This window comes from Chenopodium quinoa, unplaced genomic scaffold (assembly GCF_001683475.1).
Source record: "Chenopodium quinoa cultivar QQ74 unplaced genomic scaffold, ASM168347v1, whole genome shotgun sequence".
Classification (NCBI taxonomy): Eukaryota; Viridiplantae; Streptophyta; class Magnoliopsida; order Caryophyllales; family Amaranthaceae; genus Chenopodium; species Chenopodium quinoa.
The window spans coordinates 234,420-245,870 of record NW_018744722.1 but is presented as its reverse complement, the minus strand read 5'-3'; the positions used below and the strand labels follow the sequence as shown (position 1 = coordinate 245,870).

General features: G+C 30.4%; 1 protein-coding gene across 1 annotated transcript; it reads left to right on the top strand.

Moving 5' to 3' along the window:
* The first annotated feature begins 8,820 nt into the window (after positions 1-8,820).
* On the top strand, positions 8,821-9,992 carry LOC110703499 (replication protein A 70 kDa DNA-binding subunit B-like). Its single transcript, XM_021881303.1, has 6 exons — positions 8,821-8,935; positions 9,034-9,112; positions 9,186-9,319; positions 9,388-9,520; positions 9,613-9,736; positions 9,813-9,992. The coding sequence occupies exons 1-6, from the start codon at positions 8,821-8,823 to the stop codon at positions 9,990-9,992; spliced, it is 765 nt and encodes a 254-aa protein (XP_021736995.1).
* Positions 9,993-11,451: the final 1,459 nt, after the last annotated feature.

Genomic DNA, 11,451 nt, shown 5'->3' with positions numbered 1-11,451 from the left:
CTATTTTTAGGGGAGAGTTAGTTCTTTTAGAATTAGAATGGAATTAGGTTAGATTTTTTAGAGAGAGAAACTCTAGTTTGTAGAGAGAGAAGTTCTTGATTGATGATTGAAGATTGAAGATTGATGATTCTAAATATTTTCTCCATTGATTTGAAGCAAGTTTGTAAGGATTTCTTTTACTTTTATGCAATCTTTAGCCTTTGATTTCAATTGCTTTGTTAATTGTTCAAGTTTAATTGATTTTTTTTATTGATTTTAGCTTGATTAATATGATGATGATGAATTTGTTGTTTAGCTTAGTTTTGATTTTGATTTCCATGGATTGTGAGTAGTCTACTTGCTAGGGTGATGGTTAAGCATATATGAGTAATGGATTGATGCTAATTAGGTGAAATTGATGGAGTTGATGTTGTGATTAAATTGGCTGATTGATTATGTGCATGTGTGTGTTTAATTTAGGAGGATCAACCTAGTTACTCGCACTAGATTGCATTGTAAGTTCACATTGATACGGACAATTGATTTGTGGCTTGCATTTGTCGATTAAGTTGGTTTGTGAAGTTCCTAGCTAGAGTCTCTTGTAGTTGGCGCTAGTTTGACCTCTAGGAGAATAGCTTATCAAACTCTTTTGATTGCATTATTGATTTTCCCTCGCAACACTCTACTTAGTCAAATCCAATCCCAATTAATTGTATCCACAACAAGTATATGTGGATCCTAAACCCTAGTGTTTGATATACTTGATTTCATTTTGATTGTTTGATTGTCTTAGAATATACACACCTTACTTCATTACTTCGAAATAGCTTAGCTTTAGCATTAGCATTCACCTCCCATTCCTAGTGGTTCGACCATCGACTTACTCCTATGCTAGTTATAAGGGTGTGTTGAGTGATTACAAATTTTGTTTGGCCTAGGGAAGATTATTCCAACGACCTAGTCTCAACCCTTGTTCAGATATATTTACACCAATAAAGGATACAATGTCCAACAATAAATGAAATCATAAGGTAATATAGAATATCAACAACAAACATAAAATGAACTCATTATAAAGTAAAACAATAGTAAAGCAAAACAAGATATTATACACATAATAAATATAAGACATCAACAAAAGCAATAAAGGATATTATTGAACAATTAGAAGATATAATTTAAAACAAATATATTACAGCAACGACAAAACAAACCTAGTTTCGGCAGTTAACTTTCTCTTCGTCGATTTCTTCGGCGATTTTCTGCAAATCAACAATGAAATTTTTTACACGGGATAATAGATGAAGTTGTAATTGAGCTAAAAACCTAAAAAAATTATAAACCTACACAAAAGAAATTCAACAACAATTATAAACAATCGAAGAAGTAAATTCCAATAAAACAAAAAATAAAATCATCAAAATTAACATAATCATCAATGATAAGCAAATATAACAAGATCAACAGTAAATTCATCAGAAGCAGAATTCGACTGGAAACCTAAATCAAAACGAAAACAATCAACAAAAAAAACGATCAAATGTATACCTAGAGGCAGAATTCGACTTTGAAGAACCAATATCTTCAGCAGTTAACGGAGGTTTATTAGGATTCTTCGACCTCATTGTTGATTTACGATGGTAATAAGTACAACTAAAATCTTTCATACAACAACGATGAAAACGAAGAACAAATGAAGAACAATGAGAAAACAACGATGATAAAATGCAGAGAATATAAATCGAAGAAGACTGAAGAGAAAACAAAGAAGAAGGAAAATAGAGAAACTTCAAACACAAACTATTCACAACTTCAAATTAATGGCGGTTTATTTTGGAAAAAGAGAAGAAAGAGGAAATATAAATGTTGAGAGATATTGGACTGGACAAACAAAACATTGAAAGAAATTGGACTGAACATCATTAATAAAGTTGATGGGCTGAACAAAACAAAGCCGGGCCAACAAGCCCGCGCGACTGACACAACTATTGGTCAGGCAGGACTAACCCAATAGTTTGTGAAATAAATTTATGAATAATGTACAAGTCAAAATATTGCGATAATTATAAAATGGAGGAAGTAAATTGAGAATACATTTTTTTAATAGAAAAAGTATTTCATTAATTAAAAGTCATACGATATTTACAATAGAGATTCGATGGTAACAAATACATCAGATATTGAATCAAATAAAATTTTCCTTCATAAAATCTACAATCGTCGAGTACATCTTGCACTGTTGAACATCTCCCGCTTATATCACCAGAAAAAATAAACTTGTTGGAGAGACAATCTAACGATCCATTGTAGTCGTGATGATGTTTTCTTCTGATTCATCTGTCTACATTCGAAAACTTGATAACTTTTTCACCAACAAAATAATTTCACGACAATATATTAGATCTAATGTTATGGATTCAAAACTAAGAAATTTCTCCACCGAAAAGAGAAGATAAACCTTGTCTTTCGAAGGAGGTCGAAAAACCCTTGTCTTTCGAAGGAGGTAAAAAAACCCTTGCCTTCCAAATGAGATTGGAAACCCTTTCTTTCGAGGGAGAAAAGATCCTCCCAAAAGAAGAAAGTATTATTATAAAACCTAAATAAACTTTAAAGAAACAAGGATTGGAGCATTCTAGCGGTTAAAATAAGTGGAAGACACTTTAAAAGTCAACAATGGAGGATAGGGATTTGGAGAGAGGAAGGATGAGAGAGGGGAGTTTTTTTTTTTTTTTACTAAATTGAGAATATATAATAAGTGTAAAACATAAAACATTTATTTTGATGATAGGGGAGTAAATAATACTCCCTTCATGTTTTAATAAGTGTTACACTTTGACTTTTTTCATTATTCACACAATGGTTTTGACTTGATTAATTTACCAATATATAAAAAACAAATTTTTTGTTATAATATATTGTTGGATTCGGTATAATGAATACTTTTATATTATAAAATTTCCTATGATTTTACTCCCTCCGTCTTTATATTAGAGTCTACTATTCTTTTTTTGGCAAATCAAAATTAAAGTCTCATTGTTAGAATCTTTTCCTTTTTAGTAATTTATTTATTTATTTACTATTTTAACCTCATTCTCCTAATTTAGTCCCCAAATTATCCTCAGATTTTACTTATTTTTTGTGCCAAATAATTTTGGCATTTGTTAATCCACCAACATTTGTTCTCTATCCTCATTCTCACTTTTTCTACTTTTTGGAATTTATTAATCTCTTTTTTCTTTTTCTCTCACTTGTTATTTAATCCACTTAACTAGTGTTCGGCCGAGCGTTGCTCTGGGTGGTTGTAGGCGTCGTTCGAAGTGCGCCTACTTTAAAGCATGTGGTGAATATTCTTGGCACTCATAGGAAGTGGGAATTGACATATACGATTAGGGACAAGGAAAGTAGGGAGCCGCCAACAAGTTTTTAAGGAACTTGTAAACCGTTCACGGATCATAAAAGGCAACCACGAATAAGGGACAACGAAGGCAACAACGATTGACCCGTGAAGGTTACACCCCATTCATAATCCATGAGATTACTAACTCCATATGGTTCGGAACCACGAAAGGAGGATCGGGGATGATGGTACGAAGTGAGTCATGGAGTCACATTCGCACGTATTGGCCTCTACTCGATTCTTATAGTGAAAAGCATTCCTGTGATCTCAAAGGCATACAAACAATAATTCAATTCGCTCCAAACTATTACTTAACTAAATTGGTTTAATATTAATGCACACGTAATTCTAAAATATTGGCGATCACTTCAATTAATAATAAGATTAAAAGGACCCTAAACCGGTTGTCCAAATTATCTTTTTAGGCGTGATTTTCAATTACATATTCCATTTAAACATGCAATATGGTGATCATAATAAAAATAGTAGAACAACATTAATATTAAAACCAAATTAATCACAATTCCAACAACATAAAATCGTTAGAAAAATAATAAAAATAAAAGGAGCATGATCCTTACTTTGATTCTGTTTGTTTGCAACTACAAAATAATAAACGATTTAGTAACTTCAAGGAAATAATAAAGCAATGATTAAATAAATTAAATAAAGTAAAATTGATTTTGAGGCCAAACCCTCAAACAATTCTACCTTTCACGCCTTGGCTTAAGGATAGAACCACGAGTAAAGTATGAACTCTTTTGAGTACTTGAAGAAGGAATTTTGAAGTGAAAAGGGTAGGCTAGTGTTTTGGCTAAAGCATAGAAGAGGGAAAATAAAATTAGAGAATTACTCGGTGCCCCGTTCATCAGAAATGAGGGGGTATTTATAGGGAAAATGTGCTGAGGGAGCACACGGAACCCTAAAATGATAAAAACCCTAAAAAAGTATCCCGTGACACGGTCAAAATGTACCGTGACACGGGAAGCTCCACCGTCAGACGGTACACTTTCCCGTGACACGGTACATTTTTGGTGTGACGCGGGAAGTTTTCAGAAAACGGGATAAAAAATGCGTTAAGGGTTTACGCGGAAAAGACACGGAATGTCCCGTGTCACGGCAGACCTCCCGTGTCACGGGAAATCCCACCGTCAGACGGGAAGGATTCCCGTGACACGGTAGGTACCTGCCGTGGCGCGGGAAATTCCAACCTGTTTTTCCGTCTAAATACATTTTTAACCCTAATTTCCTTCGGCATTTTAAGTGCCGATTGATAACTTCGGGCCTTTTCTGACTTTTTATTATTCGGGCTAAAATAAGAAAATAATTAAATTAAAATAAATAATAAAACAATAAAATAAAAAAGGCTTGGGCTAAAAATTAATTAATATGTTTGGGCTGAAATTAAAACTGTGCTTTTACCAAACATCAAGACTAATCCATGGACTGTTCAAAAATATGAATTTAATAAAATACGATTTTTTAAGCACTCTCGGGATTAAATACTAAACCCGACCAATAGTGGAGGTGAAAGGTTGTTCATCATCGGGTTTGGTTTTGGGGAGACATTTTTAGGTGTGTACAGTGGTACTTTGAGTATTTTTATCATTATTATTATTAAAGAGCTTGTAAGAATTTTTTTATTGTCGAAAATTATAATATTACAATAACAATAATAAATAGTTTTGAATAATTTTTGCTTTTATTTCTAATATGTATTTATATATTTATGTGCATAGATAAAACAACATTAGCTTATAGCTTGGATGGTAATAAGTGGTATTCATTCAATGAAGTCTTGTGTTCAAACCTTATTGTATGCATTTTTGGTTAACCATGACATAAAACAAAAATATGCTAGAAATACACGTGGCATATTGAATGATGATGTGGCATTATGCTGGTGTAAGAATGAGATACAAGTGACACATTGACATTTTTAGGAATACTTTTTAATAGATAAGTATAGATGTACTTTGATACTTCTTATCACATGGTTTAAGGAAACTATAAAAACCTTAATTCTAGTGAAAAATGAGAAATGAGACTCTAATAAAAGAACGGAGGAAGTAGTAATATATTATTAGATAAGTTAATGGTCAAAATAATGTCTCGATATACGTGTTTGGTCAAAGTGTAACACTTGTTAAACACGAAGGGAGTAATCCATAATTAATTCCCTCACCAAACCACGTCTACTGTAGGTCCATGTTATTGCAAGATTTTCGCATCTCAATCTACAATCTCTATACTCTTCACCACAAAATCATTGGAAATATTAAAGACTGATCCATTCTTATCTATATTATAATTTAGGAGTCGATTCAATGAGGTTGCAACAAATCCCCAACCCTGCTTTCTCATTCAATCCCGCCAAAACATCTAATCCCTCCAACAATCCCCTAATTTAAAATTTAAAAAAAAAATTTGTCACCCTAAAAAATAGCACGTACTCTATATATAGCAGTTTGTTCATGTCACTCTCCTATTCTCTTTTTCCAAAAAATGGGTAACTGAAAAAAAAAATACTCCAACCATCTCCATTTTATCAAGTATTGGTGCGTCATCAGCCACGGTTCCTTCTTGGCTTCTTTCATATCATCAGTTCATCATCTCTGCTCCGATTGTAAAACTTTGTCAGAGTATGTCAAAGACCAAGGTCTCCTTCCTTTCTCAATTTTTCATTCTCTTTCCTGAATTTGATACGCATTATTTGATTATTTCATTAATTTGATTGATTGAGCAAGGCAGGGTAATGTATATCTATTTATAGGAAAGGTAGTTTTCTAGGAGCAATTCAACTTACTATATATATGTTCAGTTTAATTAAATTAGATTTTATGGTTAGAGGAAGTAATTACGGTGTTCTTCTCACATTCATTGCATTCGTGACCATTATATGGCTCTATGGAAGTCCTTACATAACACCAATATCGTATTACTTCGACTAGTCATGTCTAATGTCTATGTGTAATTGGATATAAACACTTCTAACCAAAGAACTATGGAAAAATAGCTGAGTCTGATGCAGGGTCATGTGTTTATATGGGCTGTCTCCTATCTGGTGTGGAATTTGAGTTCAAGTAACAAATTTACCGATTTTGGGTTACTTTTGCGGGAATTGAATTAATTACGGTTGCAGATTGCATCAATATGATTGTTATAATACATAAATTATTAATTGACTGATATTTCAAAAAAAAAAAAAGAATTAATTGATTGAAGAACTTGGTATAATTAGCTTAATTATTGGTCGCATATGATTTCGCTTGATTATAATACATGAGAACGGTTGGGATTGAGTGAGAATTGGCAAGCGTTGATATATGCAAGTATGATTTGTATTAATTATTAGCTTGATTGGTGTTACAGTGGGAAATCGTTGACAATGAATGATATGTTTGATAGAATTGAGGTAATTTGCATGTTATCTATTTTATTTATCGGGAATCAATTTTGTTGAATTTATTTGAAATTGCTAATTTTTTTTTAATTACTAATTTTTAATGATAATAGTTGAAGTTGAGGTGATATACTTCCCAATTTTAATTCCTGTATCTGTCAGAAATCGTTATCATGAGAATATAACCTCAATTTGAAAAGAGATAAATTTTTAAAAATAGAATTGGGGTTTTTTAGCAGATTAAACGGGAGTCTTTTAGGAACAAAATTGGAGCTTAATTATGGAGAAATTTGGGAGGTAAAACAATGGAGAAACAATCGAGTATGATCTGAGACGGGTTAAGCTTTCGACATGTTGGTGAGAAACCTAAGAGTTCCCGCAAAACTATGGAGAAAAATGGGAGTTTTCAACGCAATATAATAGAGACACAAGAGTTTTCATGGGTTGTTGGAGAAACAGAAGAGTTTTCATGGAGATGGAGAGGCAATATACCTTTGGTGGCAATGAGAAAAGGAAAAGCAAAGATAAATATTGTATTTTGTTTGCTAGATAAATACTGTAATCTAGCCAAAATCGATTAGAATATACAATGCATATTCTAGAGTGCAGTTCCAATATTAAATTCTTAATACTACGTAACAATATTGTCTATCCTCCAATACCCCAACCAAGTGTCTCATAAGTGGTCTACTTTAATAATCTATGTAAGCGGTGATTCCTAATCAGTATTGATTAGACATTAATCATTATCGATTAGACATTACATAATGTCTATCTTTTGTTACAATATTGTATGTCCTGATTGAGTGTATTACCCGTCAATCATTTACTATAAGTTGTTAAGTGAATAAGGAATGCGTCATCATATTATGTAATAAAATTGGTTATAATTTGTTATGTATATTGAAAGATGTTGATCAAGGTAAAAACATTGACTAAAAAAGTGAACGTTTCAAGGTTTTTGATAGTTTTGATTATCGGTTTTGGTTGATTATATTATTTGATTGTATTTGTTCACTGTATAAATTTTATGAATGTATTTCAAATTAATCTTAATCAATCATTTAAATACTCTCAATTATATCTTACTAAGTTCTAATTTTATCTCTTTTACTAATCTTATAATAAATTAAAAAAAAACAGAATTTTCTCTTTAGAAAAAAAAATAAAGGTTCTTCATATTTTTTTTTTCTTTTTGTTGCCACCTAATTTTTTTTTTGGCCAAAAAAATACTGAATAAATATTGCATAATATTTCTTCCAAAAAAAATCTAATATTATCGCGGCTAATCAATAGTTTTTACGTTGAAATCAATTTTTACATAAATTGCAATTGTTATCTATTTCAAAAAAAAACATTTCCTCTTTTTTGCCACTTAAATAATTTTGTAAAAAAAAAAAAACAGAATATATATTGCATTTTTCTAAAAAAAAAAAAAAAAAACCATTTCCTCTTTTTTGCCACCTTAATTTTTTTGTACAAAAACAAATACAAAATAAATATTACTCCGAACTTTACTAATTTTGTACAAACATACTCTAAAAAATCAAACATTACAGACAATTATATGAACAACCTTTTTATACAAGTCTATAACAACATTTATTCTTAATTGAGGATTACCAATAACAATGTTGATCCCTTGACCACGATTCTACTACTAGTAGAATGTGCACGTGCTAATGCACGTGTTATAATTAAAGATAGGATTAAAAATTATTGAGTATATAGATGCAGATAGTCTTTAATAAAACATAGTAACAACAACTGAAGGTCATATCCGATCTTTTTTTCTTTATGATGAATATACACAGATGTTATTGGATTGGTTATATATGTGTCTGAATCATATAGAGTCTCGGGTGGGAGACAACAATTCAAAAGAGATGTGTTACTCTGCAACACAAAGTAAGAGCATATTACAAAAGTTACAATATGTTTATGTAATTATAACAACTTATGCAATGTTAAGTTTTTTTTTTCTTTTAAAAAAAAATAAAATAAAATCTAATGATATATTTTGATTTACAACATGGAAACAATGAGGCTAACTTTATGGGAAGGGTTTGCTCATGATCAAGGTCGTTTCTTATTCAATGAGCTTAATCAGGATCATGTGTTGGGTGCATCCACGGTATCAGTTGACTCCTATTATGGTAAAATAAGTTTTTTAATTTTAGATAACCATGGAAAGACCATGGTGTCATTTTCATTATTATCATTGCTTTGAATACTTTTACTAACCTTCCAATAGGTGCATATCTTTCGACTGTTGGACGTACTAGACTTTTTATTGATCCTGATATTGATGAAACTGATGATCTACATGGTTGGTAAGCCTAACAACATCATATTATACAATGTAAGTTTATATTGCATACTTATGTACTTAAATAACTCATATAGGTATGCGGATGATGGATATGTCCAAAAACATATCAGCTGGAGTCAGATATTAGCCAATAGTATCTCTAAAATGGAAATGGTGTTTAATGCAAAAAGGATCAAGTTAAATCAGTTTTCAGCGGCTCATACTGTATGTATATCAACAATTATTGACTTCATTTTCTTATACATGAGGTATTTAATATTTGATGTGTGTTTCAAGGTAAAATAGTTTCGAGTAGTAGCAAAGGTGTTATCATTGATTCTTCTATGCCTATTTGGTATGAATCACGTGCTCGACGCTTAAGGAGAGCTGATATGTGCATGGAGTGTGACCCCTCTTTTAGTAGGCCAAGGTGTTTTCACTTTTTTTATTTTATTTAAAAAATATAATTATAACCTGCTTTACATATCACTACACCTAATTATATCATATCAATAATAACAGATACAGAATCAAAGTAAAAATTGGTGACGCTACAAATACAATAATGTCTGTTACACTCTTTGGCCAATATGCTGAGATGATTATAGGTTGTCCAATATCAAGTATTCAAGCGATGACAGATAATGTAAGTATATCCTTTAATCATATATATTAAGGAATTACTCACCGACATAATGGCTACATTTGTTATTTATGATTAGGAATTTGGAGACTACTTTCTAGAGGAGTATCTGAGTGAACGATTGATGAATACATTCACTTTCATACTACATGTTCCTAAGATAGGAAATGATGATATCATAGTTGCATCTGTTTTACAAGTAAGATGGGAGGAAGAATTTTATTATCTTAAACGAGAGATGCGTGGACAATCTAATTGAAGACTTAGATTCATTTAGCATAATATTTCAAGACTTTAATATATATATATTTTTATTTTTATTTTATTTTTGTTTTTTTTGTTTTTTTTTTGTAATTTGTAATCAATTTGTTTTTTTTATTTTTTTATTTTTTGGGTTTTTGTTGTTATTATTTTGGTTTTAGTAAATACCATTTGTATCTATATACTTTTTATTTTTTTAATCCTATCTTTAATTATAACCCGTGCATTAGCACGGGCACATTCTAGTTATAAAAGAAAAAAAAACATAATTTTAATTTTTAATTCAGGTGAAGTTTGGATCTAAGTCGAATAATCTAGGTACCCGTAACAATTCATACTAGTCAACTACATTAAAAAAAAACCAAAAAAAAATGATAATATAAGTAAATATACTTTCCCTATGTTTTTATACTCTGTTCGTTTTATAATATTAGTCTCATTTACGTATTTCGATATAAATTTTTTTATTGCAATTCTTTTTTTATTTTTAATTTTTTTGTGTTTAGAGAACCACAAGGATGGGGTGAGAATTGATCCCATGATTACCTGAAATCGGGAGGAAAACTGTAACCACTTGAGCTATCCCTCACTCTCTTTAATTACAAATATTTTTAATTTCATGATAGCAAAATTTACAAAAACTAGATATTAATAATGTACTAATCAAAACGAATAAAACTAGACCTCATATGACTATATATATATATATATATGTATATATATATATATATATATATATATATATATATATATATAGAAATTTCTCTTTAATAGTGCAAAGAATCTAAATGGAATTAACAAATAATTTAATACACTTAAAATGAAGTGAAATATTGTTAATAGTACGAAGTATAATTTAGTGGGTTATGAGATTAAAATAAGGATATTCATATTAGTTTAGCTTTGAAAAAAAAAATCTAATCTATAATATTATTAAAACTCAAAGGGATAACATGCTAATACCATGTGTTACTGTTCCTTCCATATGACTTGGCGTCAGAGCACTATGTGTCACTTTATATGTCATCATTTATTACCCTACAACTCTTTATATGTGTAACATTTGTACTTAATTTTCCCATAGAATAGTGTATATTCTAAATAATTGCACAATAAACTACAATTAAATTTGTAAGAAATTAATCACACACTAATGTTTGTTGATTTGTTGGATACTAATTTTCTAAATTCAATACCAATCAAGCAAGTACACAAAGTATTCCGTAATACTTACATAAGTTATTATTTTATTCTTTTTTTTTTGACAAAAAGGTATAAAATTTTTGGAAATTTTGACTTTTTGTATCTTGAAAATGGCCTTATCTTGCTTTTGATACCCATTTAAAATTTTATTTTATTTTATTTTGGTATGCATCAAATTCTAAAAGAGCATTTGATACCTCTGTCTAAATTCTGTTACGGTTTTCGTTAGTGGTGCCCATCCATCATAATGCCTC

What these genes read in the sequence shown, in the direction of transcription:
- LOC110703499 (XM_021881303.1), top strand. Translation starts at nt 8,821, where the DNA reads ATGAGGCTAACTTTATGGGAAGGGTTTGCTCATGATCAAGGTCGTTTC. An exon ending in ACTGATGATCTACATGGTTG is followed by an intron (nt 9,113 to 9,185) that starts GTAAGCCTAACA and finishes TAACTCATATAG; the next exon opens with GTATGCGGATGATGGATATG. An exon ending in CCCTCTTTTAGTAGGCCAAG is followed by an intron (nt 9,521 to 9,612) that starts GTGTTTTCACTT and finishes CAATAATAACAG; the next exon opens with ATACAGAATCAAAGTAAAAA.